At 42.4% G+C, this 26,730-nt stretch overlaps 2 protein-coding genes across 2 annotated transcripts; both read left to right on the top strand.

Moving 5' to 3' along the window:
• Positions 1-18,771: 18,771 nt before the first annotated feature.
• LOC128460001 (thrombomodulin) lies at positions 18,772-22,101 on the top strand. The gene has a single exon (XM_053444986.1). The coding sequence runs from the start codon at positions 18,932-18,934 to the stop codon at positions 20,504-20,506; it is 1,575 nt and encodes a 524-aa protein (XP_053300961.1). The 5' UTR covers positions 18,772-18,931; the 3' UTR covers positions 20,507-22,101.
• Positions 22,102-22,918: 817 nt separating this feature from the next.
• Positions 22,919-26,386, top strand: LOC128460000 (thrombomodulin). Its single transcript, XM_053444985.1, has one exon. The coding sequence runs from the start codon at positions 23,150-23,152 to the stop codon at positions 24,773-24,775; it is 1,626 nt and encodes a 541-aa protein (XP_053300960.1). The 5' UTR covers positions 22,919-23,149; the 3' UTR covers positions 24,776-26,386.
• The last annotated feature ends 344 nt before the right edge of the window (positions 26,387-26,730 follow it).

Below are 26,730 nucleotides of genomic sequence, written 5' to 3' on the forward strand. Positions count from 1 at the left end.
AAAGACATGATTACATTTTTTAATAAAATGTATCTCAGAGCTAGTTTAGATTAATAGGTTTCCTGTTCCTAAAATATATTTGTATTCAAATGAGAGTGCCAAACTCACTTGTCATTAAAAGTGTGCACAGGGATTTTGTCATAGTTTAGCTTTCAATCAGCCAAAGTATCTCTAGCACCACCTTGTGTCTGTCTGAAGTGTAGGTCAAATTGTCTGCTTCCTCCACGTTAATGGTTGGGACTTGGACCAAACAAAAAACTTCATAGAGCAGGTCAAAATATTTTTTTCTCAAAGCTGATTTCTGTCATTTAAGGTAGTTGTCATCACACAGACCTACAGTATGTTTGTTAGCCGGTAAGTTTGTTTTTTATTCGTTATTTTATTAGTTATTTGAAGCTATGAAATCAGGCCAATTTGACACTGTAATAACAGGGTAAAACATCATGATTTAAAGTTAAATTAATGCAAAGTTGAGACAAACTTGCGATTGATCTTGCATGTGTATCAGCCGGACCTTGCTACAGCTGCTCCACAACAGATCACATCTGTACAAACTCTGGCAAGAGATAGAGCAGCCTTCATATCCTGGTTGTTTTTGCTTAATTTCTGGATAGTGGGAGGAATTGGAGACTTGTCATTCATCTTTATATACAGTCTTTTGATTTAGACATACAAAAAAGTGAAAGATAGTTTTTGATTTGGTTTTCAATAATCCATCCATCGTCAGTGTTTTTTTGAGTCTTGAACATTGTCAATTTATACTATATATATAGTGAAGCTTCCTGCCCTCGCTTTCTTTTCGGATTTCTTTGCTGATCATGTTGTTACTGTTACTGTTACATTTTGCAGCAGCTGCTTCAGCCTCCTGTATCCGTGAGATAGACATGAGAAGCAAAGTTGAAGGAAACAAAATCAGGAACCACTGTGTTTACCAGACAGGAGCACAGGTCAAGACAAGAAGCATAAATTTAAGCAAATGCCAAGCAGTTCCATTTCCAACTGAATGTGGAAATGGGGAATTATTTGTTTCATGTTAGCTCCACAGCTAAAAAGGTAAAAGAACCAATGTTAATGTCACATCTTGTTTCTGTTACACCCAGGTGGCCAAAACATCTGTAACAGCAGGTTTAAAAAAAAAAAAAAGATTGGAACTTAACAACTGGTTTCTTTAAGTGAGTGTTAATAGAAAAGAACACTAAAATAAACATGACACTTTTTGGATTTGTCAAAAAGAATACTGAAGACTTTGTTTGGGGAAGTTAAAACCCACATAATAAAAGTTTATAAATGGGTATTAGCAGGATAAATGCTGCCTTGGGTAATGCTAGATCCGGGTCTTTTTTTGTGTTGAATGGAAACATGGGGGAGAGTCCACGGAATGGAAGCTCACAGTAAATTACTGGTTTCAGTAGCCTATAAGGTTAATCCATGAAATTGCTCAATAAGGAGAGAACCGGCCAAGAGAGAAACTTTATCCAGCAGCTGTAATTTTCACAGGAATTTTCCAAGGAAGTATTCAAAATTGATCAGCTTTTACCAAATGTCCCTAACATCACTCTAATCCTCTCAAGTCCTGCAAAGTATCATTCATGTTTCAAACCTAATGGTCAGACAATGATCCAATGGGCGTCTGTTCCCTCAATATATCATTGTGCCACTGCCAACATGACTTCATCATTGTCCCCTAATGATATCAGTCCTTCAAGGGTGTTTCAGCCCCACAACTCGCTGCTTTACCTCACTCTGCTGCAACAAAGCCAAAACAAGATTTCCATTTCGTTTTGTCCACTGAATGTTGTTGCTCTCACCCTCGAGCCTGGCACAGTGTTTATACAAGAATACTCCCATTTTATCAGCCTGAAAGACAAACAGTGCCAGATTACGAAAAGAGTACAATGGTTTTAGTCATGTTGTCTCGCAACCCACTTATTATTCTTCCACCCCTTATTGCTAACAGTATTTGTAATTTAAAATATGTTCATGCTGCATAGACATTAACTAGTACCCCTGTAATATCAATAAAAAAACAAAATTGGTACCAAGATGGGAAATAAAATTTTTTTATCCATCTATCCCTTATCTATACTACTTATCCTTTGAGGGTCGTGATGGAGGAGTTGGAGCAAATCCCAGCGGACATTGGGCGAGAGGTGGGGCACAGCCTGGACTGCTCACAAGAATATCGCAGGGCCAACATAAAGAGACAAACAATCTTTCATTCACATTCCCATCTATGGTCAGTTTTAATCTTCAATGTCGTAGGACTGTGGGAGGAAGCTGGAGTACCCAGAGCAAATGGAGAACAGACTGAAAGTGGGATTCAAACCGTCTTGGTGTGGGGGGACCACTGCATCACTGTGCGGCCCATGTTTAATGATTTCTCTGTTGATAAATATTATGATTTATTAAGTCTTATCATCATAAGTGGACACTTCAGATGCTCTGTCTTAGTGTTAAAGTTTGAGGTATAAAATGTGTAAAGGTCTGTGGAGAACCGTTCACTTCCATTATGTTCACTTATATATAGAGAAAGTTGGTTATTGAGAGTTCAGTTACAAAACTTGAATTCTGAGTAATGAAGTCTTTCAAACCTGGAAGTTCCAACCACACGTCTCAGAACATTACATTTCATTTAGCTGACGCTTTTATCCAAAGCAACTTACAATGATTGCATTCAACATCTATGAGGGGCATGGGCAGGGATCTGAGCCGCCAACCTTTTGGTTAGAAGACAACTGCTCTACCCACTCAGCAACAGCCGACCAAACCATTTTGTACCCTATGAAGACAGAATTGTTCAAACTCTCGTTATCATATTCAACCCTTTCATAGCACATGATTAGATGATTCAGTTGACTCATATTAACATGTGAGCGATAAGACAAAAGCCACATGTTTGTAAGCTCAAAGTCACATTTCTAATGGATGGCAAGTGTATAAAGATTTTTCTTCTCATTCTCAACATCCAGTGTGTTTCACAGTGTTTTAGCTGTTCACTCCTCAGATGTGTCCAGATGGAAGGAAACAAGTTTCCAAACCGGGACTGTCTTCTTGCCATGAGCAAAATAGACACACAACATGCTCTGTGACTACATATAGGTCAGAGCATTAGGGAGAACTTTTGGTTACACAAGGGTTATATGGGGAGGCCTTGCTGTGTGGGAAAACTATGGTCTCAGACTCTCAAACACATTGTGTTGAAGTAGCAGAGACTGCCAAGTTTGACCCCTGCCAAGTGCTCATGCTCGCAAGATGAAATTTGAAAACCCTCCCAGGGATCTGTCTTTCCCGCAGGTTGTTGATCTCCAGCTAGGACTTTTGGGAACTGGTTGTGAGATTAATCCATGCAGATGGGTCATTTCCCGTTCAAAGACATAAATTTAGTTGAGCTGTCTTACAAGACCTTTAAGTACAATATGACCATATCTGATGCAGAAAAGCCATGGAGACAAGACCACAGGATGTGCATGAATAGTTGTCCTGCATGTGGACATGAACACGAACTGTAGATGCTTTGGAGTCATGGGAAATTCACATGAATTCTGTAGAAATAGTTGCCCTGGATGTGGACATGAACACAGCCTATTGATCCTTTGAAGTCAAGCAAGGTTCATATGGATTTCGATCGATTAACTCAAAACAGTCAGTCCCACAATTTCCCCCACAAACACACAGAAGGGGGGTTTGCTCTCTCTAGTCGAGAGTTAAGGGCACTGGATGTCGCACCTTGTGATTTGATTTGATATGCACATATCTAAGCATGGGACTAGGACTGAACACCAGGAGGTTAAAGGCTACACAGGCGTGTGCTGTAAAGCATGAGTCCAAATAAAAGTGTTTAAATAATTTGTATAAACAGCAGATTTTTTTAAACCTCATACTGCACTCTGACCACTTGTGTTGCCTTCAAACTAAAGCAAAGCACCATGAAAACGATGTAGTGCTCAGTTGTTATCAAAGGTCTGTGTTGACAAAAGGTGCATAAAGAGTCAGATATTCAATGTGTGTGTGCACTAGTGTCTTCATAGCAGGGAAAGGGGAAACAGCCATACAATGAAAAGCATTGGCTTATACCCAGATAATCCCATGTACCAACTAGGCCTAATATTTGCTTCATTGTGTTTACTCCAGTCTCCAAGCCTACACCGTTCAATACATTCAAAGAAATGAACCCCTCCTTCATCGCCATTGACACTCTTCCCCTCGATCGCTTAAAGATTTTTTTCTTCACTTTAAATAAACCCAGGCTCAACTCCATTGATTTTATCAATTTTAGACCCATCTCTAAACTTCCCTCTTAGCAAAAGTCCTGGAGAAGATCGTTGCAAATCAACTTTAAGCTTTTATATCACACAACTCATTGTTTGAATCCCTTCAGTCTGGTTTTAGAGCAAACCACAGCACAGAACCTGCCCTTCTGAAAGTAATGAAGGACTTGCTTTTAGCTGCTGATGCTGGACGCCCCTCCATTTAAATACTCCTGGATCTTAGTGCGGCATTGAATACAGTCAATCACACCATCCTCTTGTCCCGTTTAGAGGAGTGGGGGGGCATCAGTGGTACAGCCCTGAAATGGCTTCAATCTTACCTAACAGACAGGACTTTCTGTGTCAGCATTGGGGAAGCTAGGTCCCCCTCCTATAAACTACATAGTGGGGTCCCTCAGGGCTCGGTGCTCGGTCCGATTCTGTTCATCATCTACATGTTACCACTTGGTCAACATCAGTTTGAATTTTTATGCTGTTGTACAATAATAATGCATTCAAGGTTAGATAAACATTCATTCTGAAGATAATAAAGTATAAAAACACAAATTACTAACGGTGTACTTGCTAAATAAAGATGTGTATCCGAGTATACGTCTGTGTGTTTGTGTGAGTGAGCGTGCTTCCAAAATGGCAGCTGGCCACTCCAAAGATAACGCCCCCCTCCCACGATTGGGAGGAGGTTTTCTTGGCGAGGTGAGCTACGAGCTGCACCTCTCCTCCATTTGAAGTTTAGCAGATAGACAGGTGACCTCCTTTCTGAGAGTTGAGTAAACAGAGTGAGCTGGACAGCCACCCTTTTCCACTGAGTTGGATAGTGGATAGAGATGAGTCGAAAAAAAGAAAGACGAGGGGGACAACTGGCCTTATATTGGCTTGGTGACCTCATGGGTCATGGGGCCCAGAGTGACCAATAGTGGTTGAAACTTGGGTCTCCTGGCGATAGGTATCACCTTGTTTGAGTCACTTCTTAAAACACAGTTTTATAGACCAGCCCTCCTGTGATCCTCTTAATGTTTTAGATGTGTACTTATTTATTTTTCTCTCTAAATATGTTTGTGCTTGTTATACTTCTCTATTGATACTGTTGTTGTGATTATACTTATATGATTTCTGGGGTTTTTGTCATCTACAGCACCTTGTATACCTTGTTTTTGAGGTGCGATATAAATAATAATGATTATTATTTAATAATGATGCTATTTATATCATATGATTATGGACTACTTGCTAATCTAAAGAATACATAATATTATGTACCTAATGTTTTGTAGTTAATGCATTACTACACTATATGACTATTCTGTCTTCATAGTGATGTCTTGGTGATATCCTCTCTATATGATCATAAATGTTTTTCCAATCTATATAAACATTTTTGTACTATGTATGACATCATACCTGACTTATTTGTAACTTCTTCATGACATCTGTACTGACGCATTGAGAGGTTTGTTTATTTATTTATCTTGGTCTGATGGCAACACACCAGACAAAGGAGTGCAACTGCAGCTGACGGCGTGGGGTGACCACCGTTCAAGACATGGTAAACCGACTGTTTTCCACGACGCTACTTCACCATGCACAGGGACACTAACCGACCTCTTATGATTAAAACCACATGACAGTGTCTGAGATGGCTGAGCTGCGTGACTAAAGGGGACGCCTAACAGAGTGAGTAATCCATAATCTCCCTAGTCAGATAGTCTCCCATCACATATACACTACCGTTCAAAAGTTTGGGGTCACTTAGAAATTTCCAAATTTTTCAAAGAAAAGCACTGTTTTTTTTCAATAAAGATAACATTAAATTAATCAGAAATACACTCTATGTATTGTTAATGTGGTAAATGACTATTCTAGGTGGAAACGTCTGGTTTTTAATGAAATATCTACATAGGTGTATAGAGGCCCATTTCAAGCAACTATCACTCCAGTGTTCTAATGGTACATTGTGTTTGCGAATCGCCTTAGAAGACTAATGGACTATTAGAAAACCCTTGAAAACCCTTTTGCATTTATGTTAGCACAGCTGAAAACTGTTTAGCTGGTGAGAGAAGCTATACAACTGGCATTCCTTTGAGCTAGTTGAGTATCTGGAGCATCACATTTGTGGGTTCGATTATACTCTCAAAATGGCCAGAAAAAGAGAACTGTCATGTGAAACTCCCCAGTCTATTCTTGTTCTTAGAAATGAAGGCTATTCAATGCGTGAAATTTCAAAGAAACTGAAAATTTCCTACAACAGTGTGAACTACTCCCTTCAGAGAACAGCACAAACGGGCTCTAACCAGAGTAGAAAGAGAAGTGGAAGGCCCCGGTGCACAACTCAGCAAAAAGACAAGTATATTAGAGTCTCTAGTTTGAGAAATAGACGCCTCACAGGTCTTCAACTGGCAGCTTCTTTAAATGGTACCCGCAACACGCCAGTGTCAACGTCTACAGTGAAAAGGCGATTCCGGGATGCTGGCCTTCTAGGCAGAGTGGCAAAGAAAAATCCATTTCTGAGACTGGCCAATAAAAAGAAAAGATTGATATGAGCAAAAGAACACAAATATTGGACAGAGGAAGATTGGAAAAAAGTGTTAGGGACAGACGAATCAAGGTTTGAGGTGATTCGATCACATAGAAGAACATTTGTGAGACGCAGAACAGGTGAAAAGATTCTGGAAGAGTCCTGAAGCCACCTGTCAAGCATGGTGGAGGTCATGTGATGGTCTGTGGCTGCTTTGGTGCTGGTTAAGTGGGAGAATTGTACAAGGTAAAAGGGATTTTAAATAAGGAAGTGTTGTGCAATAGTAGTAGTAGATTTGACGTTGGCTAATTATTAATAATCATGAAAAATGATTATTAAAATAGAAATTATTTATTAAAAATAATAAAAAATTATAAAGCTATTAATTAAGAATAGTAAAATAATTAATTAGAAATTATACGGTTATCCATTAATAATGGTTAAATAATTAATGAAAACAATAAAATTATCAATTAAGAATAATACAATCTGTAATCACTGCTTATCGTAGCGGGGCACCACCCTGGTTACAGGGACCAACAAGTCAATCTTTAAATATCAGTCTCAAGTGATATACGTTATATTAATAATCTAAATATTAAATATTAATGATTATATAATAAACAATGAAGGGTTTTAAGTTCGAGCACAGGCTATAGTAATCCAGCTGTATTCACATACTCATGTACAAATAATCACAGAAATCCAAATACTTTAATTACAAAAGTATTTATTAAAAAGGGGAAATAAAGTTAATGTTATTTCAATGATTCTTCATTTAACAAACTCCAATATTTCAAAGATGGCAACAGCAGCAGCAGCACTTATCACAATTGTCACACATGTAATACTGAGTATCTACTGGTGTGTGTGTGTGGTCGTGTGTGTCTGCCTGTCTGTGTCTCTATGTGTGTGTGTCTAAAGAGAAAGGGGAGTGGCTATGGCGTAATGACGAGATCACGTGGTGACGTAGTCTGGCCAGGATCAAGATGTTACGTTCACGTACTTTCAAGATGGAGGTTTATGACCCCTGTGACGACATGAGGTCGAAGACAAGATGGCGGTCGGTCGCCTGTTACACAAAGGAACTTTACACAAAGAGATTTCTTATCTCCTGGTTCTGGCGCCGAATGGCGTCGAGATGTATTAAGGCTCTTTAAATCTAGAATTTTCTGTGCCACATGAAATATGCAAGTGTAGGTCGGGACGTGTGTAAGAAACAGGTTTAGGAGAAAAGAGAGAGAGAGAAAGAGAGAGAGACATCAAAAAAACATCGTCTGAGACCAGCTACAGTGACTTCACCACACAGTACACAAATTAGAGTTGTGCACCGATCTTTTAACAGGTTAAGTCTCTGCCAACTTAGTCGGACGATAACAGTGCTGCCGGAGGCTCTCTGTCACGGCACGAGGCACTTTAAAACATTCGACAAGGTAAACAAGGAACCGGAAGTGACGCATCGTTTCCTCGTGTTACACGGCTTAAAACAGATCAGCGATCTTAAAACAAACATACAATCAAATAAATGACACGCTAAGTATTTAAACTAGTCTCTGCCCAGACAATAAAGCCTCTTACTGTGACCTTCGTGGTGTTGCTTGCGCGTGGCGCGCGGATTTTCGGAAGTCCAGTGAATGATCGTGGCCGCTCAAGCTCGGTGGCGCTGGATCCTCGGTTGCAGCGGCGTCGGCTGGGCCGAATAGGAACGGATTCGTCTTGCTCCTCTACGGGATGAAACATCGTCTCTTCTGCAGGGATGATCAGCTGTGACGCAGTTGTGGGGATCGTGAGAAAGAAAGTCTGTGATCTCTGCCTGCGAGTGGACTTCCTGAGGCGATCTCTTTCAAGTTAAAATAACAAAAAGTCCTATCAAAATAAGATTCAACTTAAGATAAAAGAAAATAACTCTGGTTGCCTCCTTTAGAGCTGGAACGTCTGAGAGACCCGGAAAGGGCCTGGTCGAAGTCCTTAGCAGGGAGAAATGGCTGATAAAAGTTAAGGTTGCCCCCTTTAGCAACTAAAACATCTGAAGACCCGGAGGGGTCTGTTGACGTCTTCAGAGCAGGGTAAAATGGCAAAGATTTTTGGGGTGTCAGGGCTTTTAAATTACCTGAGAGGTCCTCCTCCTTGAGGAGTTGGTCATAGGACATCGGCCAAATGATTTGTCAGGAATCGATCTGAGTGGGCGGGGCTTGGAACTCAGCGGGGGTTCCAAGGCATTCCCAGAACATTTTCCACCACCAGGGGGAGATTCTTGAGCCTGCAGGAGAATGTTTTCCCGCCAAAAGTTAACAACCCTTTGTTCACCCTAGGCTCCAGTGTCTGGTGATCAGCCTCTGGGCTCTGGCCCAACAGAAGACTATCACTCCATTTTGCAACACCATGCCATACCATATGGACAGCGCTTGATTGGAGCCAATTTCCTCCTACAACAGGACAATGACCTAAAGCACACCTCCAAACTATGCAAGAACTAGTTAGGGAAGAAGCAGGCAGCTGGTATGCTGTCTGTAAAGGAGTGGCCAGCGCATTCACTAGATCGTAGGCCTACTTGTCGTCCCTAAAGTATCTAAAAGTAGAGTAGGAGCCAGAGCTTTTAGCCATCAAGCCCCTCGGCTGTGGAATAATCGACCACTTTCAGTTCGGGAGGCAGACACCATCTGTTCGTTTAAGAGTAGGCTCAAAACCTTCCTTTTTGATAAAGCTTATAGTTAGAGCTAATTAGTGCGGCAGAATGTAACTTGTTCTATTTTATGACACATGACGCACGGAGCTTCTTTTTCCAGCTTCTCCTTCCTCTTCTCCATCCCTATCCCCCTTCCCCGGAATCCCTTTGCTTTATCACCCGCAGATCCAGGGCATCTGTGGCCGCACCATGGATTGCGGTTTGTGGATCCCGCACCGGGGGTCGCGGTGGTGGATCCAGTGTGGCGGATTCTGTGTCATGTGGGCTGATCGTGGGGCTGGTGGCGGACCCTGTGTCGCGTTGGCATTGGTACGGGCGGTGGACCAGGGCCGCGGTGGGTTCTGGTGGGCGGTGGTGGTAGGTGACTGAGGTCTGGAGTGGCGTCTGGTCTGGATGGTGGATCCTGGTCTGGTCTGGATGGTGGATCACTGGATGTTCCTACTGGTTGCTGACCATGGACTGTGATTGCAGCGGGACTGCTTGGCATGTCATGTTGGGGTTGTCCTTCGAGATGTTTACCCTCATCAATGCTGCTAAAAACTTTAATCTTGATGATGTTTTCCTGCACGTGGCATCTATTGCACTTCTGTCCGTCCTGGGAGAGGGATCCCTCACATGTGGCTCTCTCTGAGGTTTCTACGTATTTTTACCCTTTTAGTAGTTTTTCCTTACTCTTGCTGAGGGTTAAGGACAGAGGATGTCACACCCTGTTAAAGCCCTATGAGACGAATTGTAATTTGTGGATATGGGCTATACAAGTAAAATTTGATTGATTGATTGATTGATATCAACCCAATTGAGCTGCTGTGGGAGCAGCTTGATGGGCAAGAAGTGCCCATCAAGCCAATCCAACTTGTGGGAGGTGCTTCAGGAAGCGTGGGGGGAAGTTTCTATAGATTACCTCAACAAATTAACAGATAGAATGCCAAAGGTCTGCAATGCTGTAATTGTAATTGAAGAACAAAATTCATATTTCAAATAAAAATCATTATTTCTAAACTTTTCAATGTCTTGACTATATTTTCTATTCATTTAGCAACTCATTAGATAAATAAAAGTGTGATTTTTCATGGAAAACAAGAAATTGTCTGGGTGACCCCAAACTTTTGAATGGTAGTGTATGTAAGTGAGGTATATTAGTATTAGATATTAGAGTATAAATAATAGTAAACCAAATCTGTTCATCTTATGTCTACAACATTACTTTTGACTTCATGACAGAGAATCATGTTGTGTCCAATAGAAGATGTAGATTGTCTCTCCACTATTTACTTAGATATCTTAGAAATGTGTTTGTCAGACCATGTTTTTGTTTACCTTGATCTTGACATTTGACTCATCAGCTCACAAACGCGCATCATCCAAAGTAATTACCAAAAGTGGTTAAACAAAAAGTTATTTTGTACACACACACGACCAGGGAGCAAAACAATACCCTAATTTCTATGGCGACGAGCAGGGTAATAAAATGTGTGTGCGCGCGTGCATGCGTGCGTGCTTGCGTTTGTGTGTGTGTGTGTGTGTGTGTGTGAAAAAGCGAATGAGTGACTGGAGCCGCTTCCTTAGAAAGGTCCAGGGTGTTTATTCTTCTTACTGAGGTCACAGGAAGTTCAGAATATTTCTGTCAGTGTGCCAACGTGGCCTCCTCAGGAGGGACGGGGGGGGGGCGTATTTTCTCCAGAAGTAGAGAGAAGGGGTGTTCCTGTACATCGCTCCATGCATCTATCCATCACCAGCAAGCAGCAGCGTCCAGGTGGGACTGGGAACAGCGAAGAGGAAAGCTGGGAGTAAAAGCTGGTGTTACTGGGCTTTGTAATGAGGCACAGGGGGCACTGAGTTTGTGGCACTGCAAACACAATGAGGTCGATATTTTGTGCATCAATCTGTCAAAGTCTGCATGTTTGCACGTTGGTTGTAAAACACAGACCTACTGTCATCCTGTTTTTAGAGGTGCTTTGCTGAGACCGTTTAGTATTATTAGCCTCCCGCACAAGAACACAGTTTGATGTCAGTTTTGCAGAACAGCAGCGACTGCAGCTTTTTAGATAAAAGTACAGCATATGTGAAAAAACACTGACATTCCTCTATTATTAAGTTGTTGCTGTGAACATGCCAGCAAACCTGTTTAAAACCAAAACAAGGAGCTATGCTTCATACTGTTGAGCTGAAGGGAAGTGATGGCGGGCCAGTGGATAATTATCAGTTAGTTCATCACCGAGAATGACCGTGTTCACAATACATATAGTGTTTTTATTCATTTTGTATATAAACATAATCAACATATATCAACATGAAGATTGTGCAGCTTTACTGATCTGATTTAGAGGGAAATCATTTTCACTTCAAAACTGCTTTTAAGGATGAAGCCAAGACAGATTTATTTATAAAGCACTTTACAAACAACGATAGTTGTGCTTTACAAACAAAGCAAAAGAAATAATACAAGTTAAGTAAGTGAGTAAAAACAGTGCAAAAGAAAGGGTTACCAGAATCATAAGATGGAATCAGGCTGAATTACAAGTCTTTTTATTCGATTTTAGATTTTCAATAGGAGGACAACATGTTGGGCGGGAGAGTATTACCAAGCTGAGGAGAATATGGTATTTTTAGATGAAGTACTGAGTAAGAGTAGAAGCCCCAGTGTAAGGTCTTAGCTGCTGCTCAGATAGCTTCATCATCAGTGCTGTTGTGTGTTTGTCATCAAATTAGATCAGTCCCAATTTACAGTGTGTGTAAAATGTTTTGTTGTAGAACATGTTTTTAACAGTGTGTTCACTCACTCTCTTCCTTTCATCACATTAGAAATGGTCTAAACAGCGATGAGGCAATAAACTCAACTTAGTGTGAACACACCTCTTCACAATTTTTAAATGATAACAAGCAGAGGTGCAATGTTTCACTGTGATTCACTGTTGGACGTAGACAGTGACGGGACTAGGACAAGAGCCTCAGTTTCTCTGGAAGAACACATTCCTACAATTGGCTTTTCATCTACTTCTCTCAAAAAAAGCACAGACTGGGAATAATCTGGCTGTGTGAGATGACGCTGGATTGTGGTGATTCACTGGGGCATTAAGAGAGAATCTCCAAAGATTCCAGGCAACAGAGAGAATGTAACAAACCATAGTAAATCTATGCTTATTTTCTAGGAAATGATACAGTTAGAGAACAGATGGTAAACTCATATTGTGGGTAAAGAAACCATTATTCCTCTCATGAGTTGGTGGAAACCAAAAAAGAGAGCAGGTACTCCAGGAAAATGTTATTTGCCATTTAAACTCTATCACAAAGTCATATTACAAATGTCTGCTTTCTCTTAGCACCCCCAACTCTGACTGACTTCCAGTTCTCCTGATTGGACTTACCTCACATGAGACGATAATATATCTATGTGTTTACAATTAGTGCTGCCATCTAGTGGTTCTTGGAACCAGGTAATGCAGCTTTAAGTTTAGATAACTTCAGGTTTCGTTGATTTTGGATTTAGGGCTAAACAAAACAAATCTAAGGCCACATGTTGTAAGTAATTATAATAACTATAAGTATTTACTCACAGTCACACTAACAAATATTTGGGGTCCTTATCTTATTATTTATTACAATCCCTTAGAAGGAAAACCCAGGTCACATATTTCCATACAATAATTTCCTGTGTTCATTGTAAAATTTCATTCATATCCGCTGAGCTTCTGCTAAAAAAAAACACAGTGTCCCTCAGCGTCAGTCAAACGAGACAGAATAATTATATCCACATACCTAGATGTATTCTGTTTCATCAGTTTAATTAACCATGAATGTACAAATAATTTATTTCTGATTAGTAGTATACTATAGATATAAATTAATTCAAAGTTTGTTATTTTATTCCTCTTTTTCTTTTCTTTTTTTGCGCGTCAGTTATCAAACAGAGTCACTCGGGTGAAAACAAGGACATTAAAGATGACAAAGCTGGAATATAGTTTGCTTTTTTAGCCCAAAGTCCTGTGATATCACGCAAGAGTCCCCAGGGGGCATTTCCTGCCATTGAGGCAGTGGACCTACCTTTCCACCCCTGCACCTCAACACAGGACATGATTTACGCTGTTAATATTTATCTGCGTGTCTCAGATGGTGAAACACAATATCCTCAGAGCAAGTTCCTCGAAGGTCAGCTAGGGTCAGAGAAGGAAAGCAAGCCTCTGCCAAATTTCATAACGGTGACTGGCTGAGATTGAATGACGGACAAAATATTTACTGAAACATGTGATCATATAGTACATCGCTCCAATGATAGGTGTCATTAAGAAAAGATAGGATCCCTGGTTGACGTGCTGGGGTGAGCTATACAAATAGGGAATTCTGTATTAAGAAGTATGCCTTTGTGTGTGTGTGTGTGTGTTGTGTGTGTGTGTGTGTGTGTGTGTGTGTGTGTGTGTGTGTGTGTGTGTGTCTTTATTATTATAGATGATATATAAAGTTGAACAGCATGACAACTCCAAAAAGTTAGGCCAAGTGTCTTGATCACCACCTGAAGGCTGGCTGCAGTACATGTCATAAGCTGCCACCTCCAAGGTAATGGATGGGACACGGGTCAAGATGGTTTTCTGTTCTTTAGATAGTTCTTATCACACTGATGTCTATAATTTTTGGGGGGAAATATCAGGTTTGACAGCTGAGACTGATTCGCAATTGGTCAGAGGATGGACCTTAATACCAAGTGGAGACATGTTGTACTTCCTTATACACAGTGTAAGGTGTTCACATTAAACCCTGGATCTGCAGCGTGTGTGTGTTGGTGTGTGTGTGTGTGTGTGTGTGTGTGTGTGTGTGTGTGTGTGTGTGTGTGTGTGTGTGTGGCGAAGTATCTTCTCTATTCCTTTCATCCTCATCAAGGACATGGAAACCCCTCCCTTTTCCTCCTAACCCTAACCCTAACCCTTATCCTGGAGTTTTCCTCTCACACATGAACAACGCGCAAAGAGATTCTTCGCTGAGACAGAAATCTGCGGAGCGGTCAGAGGACTGTGGCAGCATGCAGGAGGCAGAAGGTAACAGATTCATTCCACTGAGATCCAGTGTTTTCTGTTTACAGCGCATCAACACCCCATGCCCGTATTAACAACGCCCCAGATTGAATAAAAGTGAATGGCAGAAAGTTGGTGGCATTCAGGCTCATTTGGGGGGTTTCGACCATGCAATCTCCTGTGCAAAGCCGATCATAGAATTCAATGGGGTCTTAACCGAATTGTTTTTGCTATGGATGATTCTTTCTCGGGGGCCCCCTTCTTAGATCAGGCCCCAGGCAAATGTTGGCTTTGCCTACCCTGTTGCAAAGCCCCTGCCGGGATGTCTAAAATCATTTCAACATACTTCTTTACAGAGAAGCACACGTGGCTTCACAAAAATTCAACTCAACCAGTGAAAAGACAACAAGAAACATTTGTGTGATGTCATCCTCACCACGTCCTGCCTTTTCCATCAATAAGGGCTCGAAAATACAGTAGAAAAGCCCAGCTCACAGTCGTACTGTTCTATTTTTTTACATTTGTATATGTTACACGATATGGGAGTGTTTTCCTTGTTACTTCAACACTCTCAGAGTGTTTTTTTCATGATTTAATATCTTCCACATTGTATCAGGTTCAGCTAGAGTGTTAGCAGAGCAACTCAGTGTCTGACAAATGTTTCTAGTACAACAAGAAAGTTCATTCAATGACGACACAGATGTTTTGTAGAAAAAACACTTGTTGCAGATGAATTGAAATTGTTTTCATCCATGATTTCAACATTTTAGCACGAACAGGCAAATAAACTATAATTGTTGGCTGAGTTCATGTTATAATACTCTGCTTCGTTTAGTAAAATAATGAAGCAGCACTGGCATAAGCTTGAAAAAACCGCCACACCATCGTGTTATTATGCAGACATTTTCAACTTATTTGACATTATTTAAATTAACATTTTAAGATGCCTGTCATGTCTTGAAGTAATAACTTTTTAAACACCATCATTTCACTGTAATGTTTTGATGAGTCTTGATGAGGGAAACAAACCTTCAGAATCAGCAGAAGAGTTGAATAGCTCCAACTTTATTGTTATTTAGTAATGCATCCGCACCAGTCCATTTGAGAGCAACAGCAGGGTTCAGGTTCAATACTCTGAATACCTCTCTCATGTATCTATGGATTGTGTCTTTAGGTTTCCAATGTTTTATTATGCTAACTCTATACTGCAACCACCTGGGCTACACAGAGATCTTTGTTTGATTACATATATGTAAAGAGTAATACTCTCTGGATATAGCTGACCTTCCACCTTTCACTCAGGGTATAATACAGCTCTAAAATACTGTCAGTCACGTACATCATGTTTTATACTACTATTACGCCCAGTAAAGCCTCAATGGAAGGCACCCAGGAGGCACCCTGACTAGATGCCTGAACCACGTCCACTGACTTGAAGAAGCAACAGTTCTACTCCGAGGTCCTTCCAGATGCCCCCACCCTATCTCTCAGGCTTAGCCCAGAAACCTGATACAGAAAAAGTATTTTGGCTGCAGGTATTTGCAACCTCAATCTTTCAGTCACTTCACAGAGCTTGTGACCATAGGTGGGGGTTAGAACCTAGATCACACATAGACCGGTAAAGTGAAAGCTCTGACCTACAGCTCAGCTCCTTCTACACCACAACAGTCCAATACAACGTCTGCATTACTTGGATGCTGCACTAAGTTGCCTGTCTATCTCACGCTCCTTTTCCCCCTCACTCATGAAAAAGAACCCAAGATACTGAACCTCCTTCACTTTGGGCTGCAACTCACTGCCAACCTAGAGAGAGCAATCCACCATTTTCCAGCAGAGAGACATGGCCTCGGACCTCGAGTAAGTTGTTTGTTTTTTTAAGGCTAACAATGTTTAGGGAAACGACAATGGTGTACACGCGGTTAAATCTGTCAGCCCTTCGGAAAACCCTCTGGTTTTAGGGGATCATTTTCATACAACTCTTAGGTTTCAGAGTGGGTTTATATTTGGTGCATCAGGTCTTAATGGATTAATAAACTCTATTAATATTTACCATGATATCTTCTACAAATACATGGGGTTATCAAATAATAATGTTGTAACTTCTACAAGCATGGCAAAGACTCATTGAACAGGCAAGGGGGACCCACTGGGAGTACCCAGACCTTTGAGTTACGCCCCTGCAGTAGAGGGAGCACATATTACTCATCGGCCGTTGACGTCTATTTACTGAACTTCAACGATATGATAAAGAAGGGGACCTTAACATTTGGCCCTCAGTTGGACGTATTAAGTCTTTCACAGGGAGCAGGAAAACCGTCAAAGCCCACACAGTGTTAGTCAGGCAAGGCGTAATGGATTTTACAAATTTAAACAGAAAATGAAGCAATGTCACAAATATCCAACTAAAAACATAGTTGTACTGAGAATGTTGTTAGTGGCACTGACACCAAACCTTGTTCAAGTGCATCACATGGTTTTACTGTGAAAACACATCGAAAGCGACAACTGGAAAGAATAGTCTTTGATTTAGAAGAATGAAAACAGTCTTCAGGATCGCTTCAATGTCCTCCAGAGTAAACTCAGCGATGCCAATAAAGTTAGAAATCAGAGAAAAACATGTACCAGGGCCGTGCTGCCTGGTTTTTGTCACTGATTTGACTTTGTGTTACCGTTACACAGAAGTGTGTGTCACTGCTTTGGACTTAATCCGTCATCTATGCCATCCAGTGGTGGGCGTCCTGGCAAAGGTTATAATCAAAAAATCTGATTATTTTGTTGCTGCAGCACGAACAAAGCTCACATCCCCTCCACCCCATCCCATTGCACCACACCCCTGTCATAGGGGAAGTGCGGGGGCACTGAGTCTAACACCTCTGTGATTTATCTACAGTTCCTCACTGTGTCATGAATGTCTGTAATCACAGTGATAAGTCTGTTTTCTGATCTCTACGTATAAAAAGTAAGCTTACAGCTACATAGTAACGTCTTTATGATTCTACCTTTCCCCACACAAACACCTCTTTCATCTTCTGAGTCACTCTGTGTCACTTTGGGAGGGAATCAGTCGGATGTGATCACGTTCCTTCAAACCTACTCAACCCAGACTCCACCTGGAAATACAGCAGCTCAAGGAATAACAGCAGACAAAACCACTTTAAATAATGTGGTTGTCACGTATTGCCCCTGCGGCTATAGGACGTCCGTCCAGCTCCCTTGTTTCTACTTCCTCCTCTACGTCCAGTCACTTCCTCCCCTGAGGAAAGTGGAAGGTAGCTCTCTTCCTCCTCTGCTGTGCTGATGAAGAGAAGACATTGAACAATTTAGGAAGAGCTATGATTGATTTAGATTTACCATAAGTCAGACAATTGACTTTCTACCTCTGTAGCTATTATTGTGCCTCAAGGAAGTCTGTCTACTCCGAGAATCTGTGAGTCAGTGCCTGCTCCTGGAGACTTGTTTCTAATATAAGATAGGTCTCTCATCAACAATTTGGTCGGGTCCATTTTCAACAGGCTGTGGATTTATACTTAATAATTTACATAAGCAAAGTTGGTACAGAATATAGCAGCAAGATCCCTTTCAAACAGCGTAGAGAACACATCACACAGGTCCTATCCGAACAACACAGCCTTAAATCATCCGCTTTTTATTTCATAAATTAAACCCTGACTCTTCTCCGAGACCCCAGAGGACCGAGCATCATACGCTGTTTTGTGAATCAATGGCTCATTTTAAAACAGCAATTAAAAGTTAACAGTATGGCATTTTTATATTTCTATTTGGTTTTATTTGATTGTTATTCTTTTACCTGATTTATTTTATTGCATTTCTGAGTATGATCTATTATTACTTTTATAAGAATTATTTTACCATCTGTATACAGTATTATTTATAATATTATATCGATTTACCTCTGATGATACACCGGGCTCTGCCTCACCTTTAGCTTTATCAAGAGCCGCACTTTTTAAGCATTATAATGTGACATGATGACATTATGGAAAGTGTAACATTTATAAGTAATCAGCTTAAAAGACTGACATGAGCGATGAGCTATAATGTGAGAGCTGGATGTTTGGCAAATATCTTTCTTCCCATGAGCCTTAAACTTTCAATTTATCATCTAGATAAAGAAGGTCAAGTTTTACTCATCTCATGGGATTGAGCTCATCTCATTAAAAGTCCCTCTACTCCAGTGTGGGTGTGTCTGTGTGTGTGTTTGTGTGTGTTGGTGGGCTAGTCTCTCTCTGATAAGTGTGGGGGTTGAGCAATCAGACCAGGGCTTAAACCACAAACCAGGACGGAACTTCCTTCCTCGCCTGGTCCAACAAAAAAAAAAAACACACACTCAGCTGGAGGCCTTTATAAATGGAGACTATGTTCAGCTCTCAGTCACTGGATCAGAGTCGGATCGTCGAGCACAGAGTTTCACACCATCGTGGGTTTTTCTAACATCGACATCATGACTCCTACAACACAAGCTCTGCTGATTTGCGTGGTTTTCCTCTGCGGGCTGGAGGACGCGGTGCTCGCCCTGCGCGGACACTGCGACGACAATCGGTGTTTTGTGCTTTTACGCCAATCCGAGGACTTTCCGGGGGCGCAGAGAAACTGCAGTGGCACGGGGGGAAAGTTGCTCACGATCAGCTCTGAACAAGCGGAGGAGACATTAACGGGTCCACTGAGCGGGGAAAACGGGAGTTACTGGCTGGAGCTGCAGGGCACCGGCAAGAAGCCAGAGGAAGCCCCGGCAGATCTTGGAAACTGCTCCTCCGTCTCCATGTCGGGGGAAGGGAACATCCTGGTGTCCGCGAAGCCGTGTCGCAACGTACTGGACGGGTTTCTGTGCCAGTACACGTTCGAGAAGCCTTGCAGTCGCATCGAGGCGGACGGGGGAGCACAGGTGAGGTATAGTACTCAAATGGGGTTCGACGTCAACGATTCTGAAGCGTTTCCACCAGGAACCTTCGCTGTGGCGGAGAAGGTCGGTGGGAAATATCTGGACTCGAAACATTTGTGTGCCTTTGGGTTGTGGATGCGCGCTCCCTGGAACTGTGAGGTGTTTAAGGGAGGGTGCGAGCACAGCTGCAACGAAACAACTGGCACCTGCATCTGCCCCGAGGGACAAGCCCTCCACCCCAACAGCATCACCTGCGCCGCGAAGCCGACGGGTGGCTTTCCTTCCGCTGTCCTTTCCTGCGCCAGTGGCCAAAAGCCGGCGCAGGACGGGAAACGCTGCGTGGACGTGGACGAGTGCAAGGAGGGGGAGGACCCGTGCACAGCCGAGGGCCAGGAGTGTCTGAACACGGATGGAGGGTTCGAGTGCAGGTGCAGAGATGGCTTCGATTTGGAGAACGGGGCGTGCATAGACGTGGCGATCTGCTCAAGGTGCGAGCACATGCAGTGCGTGAAGCCCACTGGGGTGTACGAGTGTGCGTGCATGGACGGGTTCAGGGTGTCGGCCAAGGACCCCACCAAGTGCGAGCGACACTGCACTGAGAGAGACTGTGAGGCCGTGTGCACCGACGACGCAGATGTGCAGAACCCGGAGATGCGACACTGCGAATGCCCCGAGGGCTACATCAGAGACGGCAAGGCCCTTTGCACGGACATCGATGAGTGCGAGACGAAAAGGATGTGTGACCACAAGTGTGAAAACACGTTCGGTGGTTTCAGGTGTTCGTGCTTCGAGGGCTTCAGGCTGCAGGGTGACTCCATGTGTGGGCCAACCGAGGACGTGGATGAGGGTGGGTCAGGCGCTCCTCCTACACAGCCCATACCGGCCACCGCTCACCCAGCCGCGGTGCCCTCCTACATCAGGACCGGCAGCGTCCTGGGCATCACCGTGTTCATGGCACTGTGCGCGGCGCTGCTGTGTCTGCTGGTGCATACCATGGTGAAACGCTGCGGCAGGTTCGAGCTCTCCTCCTTCAGACGTCCAGACATAGATGTTTTCTACCTGCAGCAGGTGACCACGGATACCTACAAGAGGCTGTCCTTCGACAAACAGTTTAAAAGTGACTTGCAAAGACTGTGATGTGGAGTTGGCATATGGAACTTTTATTTTTCACACTTATCCGGAAGGCGGTCATAAGAATATTTTACAGCAGCGATGTATGAGGTGAAATAAGACTTTAAGGAGAAACCGCTTCATGCTTCCTGGATATGTAACAGATTTCTATATGGAATTGGCTGTAAATTAGCTTCATGGTTATAAAAGTTCATCAATTATGGATTTCCTGCAATCAGACCAATATATATCATACAAGGTGATGTTACAACAGTGTCAAGTAATGGTACTAAAAAGTAAGAGGGGTCAGTTTAAACATTTTAAATGCACTCAAAAGTAAAAGTACCACATACGTAACACAATAAGCTCCTTACATTTTATTAGATAAGAAAGTACAGATATTTGCTGATATATGTAGCAGAATAAAAGCTTTTTATATTTAATTCTTTATAGCACAAAATGTGCCTTCGTCTTTGCTCAACATTTTTACATTGCATTTAATGTGTTATTACACATATCAGCTGTTTTACTGTATTTCATCTTTCTATAAGGCCACACTGGATGTATTATCGATTAAAAAAAGCCCAAAAGAAGAAGAAAGTCTCTCCATAGTTAGCACTGACATTGGACCACCACTGTTAGTTTTAATATTAACTGGTTCCATGAATCATGCATGGCCGCCGGCGTAGAGGTCTTTATCAAAACAGCCCAGGACCATTCATGCCCGTTGGTTTATTCACATTCTGGAATTTTCACTAAAATAACTGACATCAGGAGCTTGAAACCTATGGCTGGGTTCCCTCTAACCATCATATTACACAAAGAGAAATAGAAAAGTAGAATATATTTGAAATTTGAAATTCCCAAATTCTGTTTCAGATATGTTTAGTGAAGATTAAACTGTGATTCTTCATGTCATGACTTGTAAAAAAGACCTGATTTTACATCCCCGGGAAAAAATCATAATTTATGAGTAATGAGCTGTAAGAAGTGTATTATGAATAGTTGAATAAGTCTACTGTGCAAATCTATCACACTGATGATGCAGAGATGTTGCACAAGCTGTACTTTAGCATGAAGCTGTATGTTATTCACTGTGTACCCGGCTGCTGCTGACAGATCTGCTAAACACGAATGTAAAACTGTGCTGCTAACGTCTATTTATGTAACAGGAAACACACATGCACCCCCTGATGCACCCAGTCTCTTTGTCTGTATAACAGGCTTTCTGCAAGATTGTTTTTTTTATATTTTGTGATTTAATGATAATGTAAAAAAAACATTGCAGCTAAAGGTTGTATTCTGATTATTCTCCAGGACCAGGGGATTTATTTTTGTTTGGGTGATAGTCCGAGGTGAGGTATTTATTCATTCTTTTATTCATTGAATTATTCACGTTTTCCTTTTTTCTACACCCAAAAGATTTCTTTCTAGCTTTTATTTCAGTTCATTTTCCTCCACTGGCTTCTGTTGACCTCTACTTGCAGATTTAACTCACAAAAAGCTGCTGTTTATTACATTTTTTTACTGTTCTACTATTTCCATTTAGCTGACTAAGACAAATGACCAACATTGTTCTAAATTTCCCACGGGATTAATAAAGTATCCATCTATCATCTACAGCGTGCAAAGGCTAAAGTTGCCCTCTTTGGCTGAGCTGCCCGTCAGGAGAAGAAAAAAAGTTGTTTTTATTGTTGTGGCTGCCTAAATATTAGCATAACAGTTGCTGAAGTTTGACCAAGTCAAATCCCAATATCGTCCAGTCATAAAGATTTTTTTAAAGATGCAAAGCAATGCAAATGGACTTTTTCACCTGTACAGTTTTTTCCTTCACATGATTTACACAATGTCCACTCATAATGAATTTAATTTACTTATTAAGAGTTTATTTTCAGAGTTTGAATATTGTGGCTTGTAGTCAGATGGATGACAATGGTAAGCTCAAGACGCAAAGTCACATTGCTGCTGAAAAAGCTCACAGGAAACTATGGGGGAGGGGGGGGGGGGGTATAAGTGCGAGCGTGGGTCCTGAAGTAATACTTACAACAGAAAGTAAGAGTAGGAGGAAGAACAAGCTTGGCAGAACCTAATCTCTTACTCTGGGTAAAGATATAAACAAACCAGAATTTCAACTTCTGGCCCTTACCACTTTTCACCCTCTGTTGCATTATCTCTGTTTCCTCTTCTCTCCTTTTATCTTGCCCAATAAATAACAGTTCCTCGCACTCCTTATTTTCGATATTATTGCGTTCATACTAGTGAAAATGTGCACGGAAAAAGTTTTATGACGTCACCTCAACTCTTTTCAACAAAAACCACACAACTTAACTCAAACTGACATTCTGTGTTGAGGGGAGTTGGGAGGGGCCAAACTGTAAAAAGAGAAGGGGGCGTTGGTTCGGAGGCCCCTCTTGCGTGCGTGCGTCCTGGTTACGTACGTGCGTAAAAGCCGTGAGTAATTGGGGATGTGGTCCGCCGTGCAGAGGAGAAAGTTTGAATAGACAGTGAGTGGCCCGGCAGGCTGATTAAGAGGGACTTCCTTCCTCCGCCGGCACTGTTGTGGAGCAAGGGCTGGTTTATAAATGCGAGCTAAACACTTTGCCAGACAAACACGTCTCGTCCAGGACCGCTGGACCGCGCCACAGCTCCAACAACAACAGAGGTTCAAACATGAGGGATGTAACGGGACTGTTTGCTGCCGTGTTGGTTTTCCTGTTGGGAAGAGCCGGCGGGATAGAGCAGAATAACGGATACTGTATTGGGACCAAGTGTTTCGCGGTGGCCCAAGAATCCAGCGATTTCACGACAGCGCAGAGGCAATGTAGATCTAAAGGGGGCCACTTAATGACAGTGCGCTCATCTGTATCACATGATGTTCTTTTTATCTTGTTGGGGAATTCGACGGGGCGGTTCTGGATCGGTTTGCATTTAAGCAGCGGCTGTCCTGACGTTGTTCCAGCACTGAGGGGCTTCCAGTGGGTGACCAAGGACATTCAGAGCGACTTCTTCAACTGGGCGCCGGGTTTTGACACCAGCTGCTCTTCTCCTCGCTGCGTCTCAGTTTCCAGAGGGGGCGACTTTACATGGGTACAGGAGCCATGTGGCGACCAGGCGGCCGGGTTCCTCTGTGAGATCGACTTCATTAACCCGTGCACTGGTCTGGAGCTTGCACTGGGCGACTCAGTCGTCTACAGTAACCCCATGGGGTTTTGGGGCGAGGATTGGGTGTCTGTGCCCCCTGGAAGCACCGCCATTCGCATGCCATCTGAGATTAAATACGTCTGCTTCTCCGAGACGTGGCTGCAGGCGCCCTGGAGATGCGAGATCAGCGAGGGAGGGTGTGAGCACAAATGCGCAACGGACCCAAACAGGGTCCCCGTGTGTTACTGTCCGAAGGGACAAACCGTCAACCCTGCAAATAAAGTGACTTGCGAAGTGGGCATAGAAGACCCGTGCCAAGACCTGAGCTGCGCGCACGCCTGTTACGCGACCGGAGATTCCTACGCGTGCTTGTGCGACCACGGCTTTAAACTGGCTGCGGACGGCAGGTCGTGCGTGGACTTCAATGACTGCACGGACCAGCGCCAGTGTCCCGGAGAGAATTTCATGTGCGTCAACACCCTGGGTGGGTTCCAATGCGTCTGCCAGGCTGGATACACGATGACCAGCAGGCTGTGCGTGGACCAGGACGAGTGCGCGTCCGCCCCTTGCGAGCACTCGTGCAAAAACACTCCTGGCAGCTACTTGTGCTCGTGTTACGATGGATATGAAGTGGATCCAACGGCACCGGACAAGTGTCGGCTCTTCTGCGGGATGGAGCGGTGCGCTGCGGAGTGCGACCCGAATGACGCGCTCATCTGCTACTGCCCCCCAGGTTACATCTCTGAGGAGAGAGGGGGCGTGACAGTTTGCATTGACTTGGACGAGTGTGAGCTTCAGTTTTGTGAGCAACGCTGTGAAAACAAATTTGGCGGCTACGTGTGCTCGTGCTATCGAGGATATGAGCTGCAAGACGAGTACATGTGCGTAGCAATCGAAGATTTCACAGGTGAAGCAGAGACCACAGCTCCATTTACATCGTCATATTTACCCTACCCCGACCCAACGAGTCGACCCTCGGGGGTGTCAGTGGGGGCTTTCGTTGGGATAATACTGTGTACTGTCTTTTTTATCGTGTCGCTGGTTTTTCTGGCGCATCACATCCTGAACCGCAGAGGGAAGATTGACCGCGCCAGTGCGCTCACGGCGCGCGAGGATGAGGCGCACGGTTTACGTCAACTAACCAGTTACACTTAAAAACACCTGAGAGAGAGAGAGAGAGAGAAAGAGAGAGAGAGAGAGAAGAAATGCGAATCCACTGTCCAGAGCCACCGAGACATGGACAGATGATAACAGATATGGAGGACAGCGATGTTGTTATGTCATTGGAGCAACAAGTCACTTTAAACTAACTCAACTATAAAATTTGAAAAATCTGAATGAAGGAAAAGTCTGTTTCTCTTTTTTTGTCTCTGTCCCTTCAGACACAGGCGGAGTGCCCCACCATGTGGACGAACACTTGAGTTACAGGTCACCAGGGCAGAGAAACGGCTGCAAAATGGGTTTTATATATTATTACTTCAGTTTTGAAAGATCAGTGGTACATGTACACAATCCTTCACAATGATGAACCAAATGAAACCCATGACGTCAGCACACATTGCATTTATAACTCACAGCAACCCAAGATCATAAAGAGACAGGTATAAGTGAAAATGTATTGAACAGTAGCCTCTTAAAATACATCACACAAAACAAGGAAACATATAAATACTAAACAACGATAGGCAGTAGTTATTGCAGTGTGACTGTACCAATACAGATATATGAAAAACTAGTAGCCTTTTCCACTACAAGAAGTATCTTGTATAACGTTTGAAGTGATACAAGTATATTAACACACAGTGATGGACAAATGTATGTTTAAATATTTATCAATAACATACATGCACATAGCATATCATATCATATAGAATATGTATTGTGTAGATATTTAAATATAACTTCATTTAATTTTACAATTGGTATTATACATAAATGTATATCTACATATATCCATGAGATGTAGCTGTGTGAAAATAATATATCATCTAAGAGGCAACATAAGGAACCACACAACCATCATTCTTGATATATAGCATATACCACATTATTAAATGGGCATTTAAAGCACAGTAAAAGTAGTCGGTTGCCTCTCACCAGTAAGTAGCAGTACTACATGTTGTGTTTAGCAGTGATATTAGAGGTAGTAAGCAGGTTAGGGTTAGGGTTAGGGTTGGGGTTAGGGTTAGAGATTTAGAAGTAGTCAGACAGTTGCAAGGTGGTGGATGTCGCCAGAGTTTGAGCAGAAACTGTGAGTGGAGGATAAACGAGTGTGTGAAAGAGGAAGAGTGCCAAGTTGTGAAATTCCTCTATTTTGTCAGAGTCGATGGCAGGTCAGGTAGGACTGAGTGTAGCGAGCAGCAGATATTTACACTGTCAAACTTTGTTTAGTGTTGCGTGTACACACCAGGTATTACGGTAACAGCGGGTCAGAGATGATTTCAGAATAAAAGCTCCGGTCCGTTGACAATTCAATTAATAGTACAGTTTCCATTATAAACCCTCCCTTTTTGTAATGTTTCGTTCTCTTCACCTGTGTTAAAGCTCTGGAGCTACTTCAGATATAATCCTTGTCATTAGTGACTCTTTTTTATAATCAGTCTATGCTACAGAGAGAAGTTTATCTTCATTATATCTGGTTTATCTAGTGAAGATTTTAGAGCCAATGTTTTTCATAAAATCCAACAAATTGTTTAATTACTGTTTAATGTGTGTGGCTTATACATAGGTTTGAATTATTTTCTTAAATGGTGTTGTTTTTTCATACATTGCAGGTCGGCTATTTCAAAGGCATGTTAAGCAATCAACACAATCTTCAGATATAAGTTCACAAGTTTTGCTATTGCGTTGCATTATGGGAAATGTAGGAATAGGAATTTTGGAGGTTGATCCAAATAGGAGTCGAAAAGACAGGATATTTCTACCACCCTGTTTCTGTTCCTTCCTGTTGAGCTGATACTGATGCTTGATCACTGCATTTTTAAGTGATTCAGCTGAAAGATAAATATATGACCTGGCAGGTGAGGATGCAGCCACTTTCTCACTGAATATGAAGCACTTCAAGGAAATGATTGGTGTTTTAAAAAATCTTCTGACCGCTTCCATATAGA

Source organism: Pleuronectes platessa, chromosome 17 (assembly GCF_947347685.1).
Source record: "Pleuronectes platessa chromosome 17, fPlePla1.1, whole genome shotgun sequence".
NCBI classification, from domain to species: Eukaryota; Metazoa; Chordata; class Actinopteri; order Pleuronectiformes; family Pleuronectidae; genus Pleuronectes; species Pleuronectes platessa.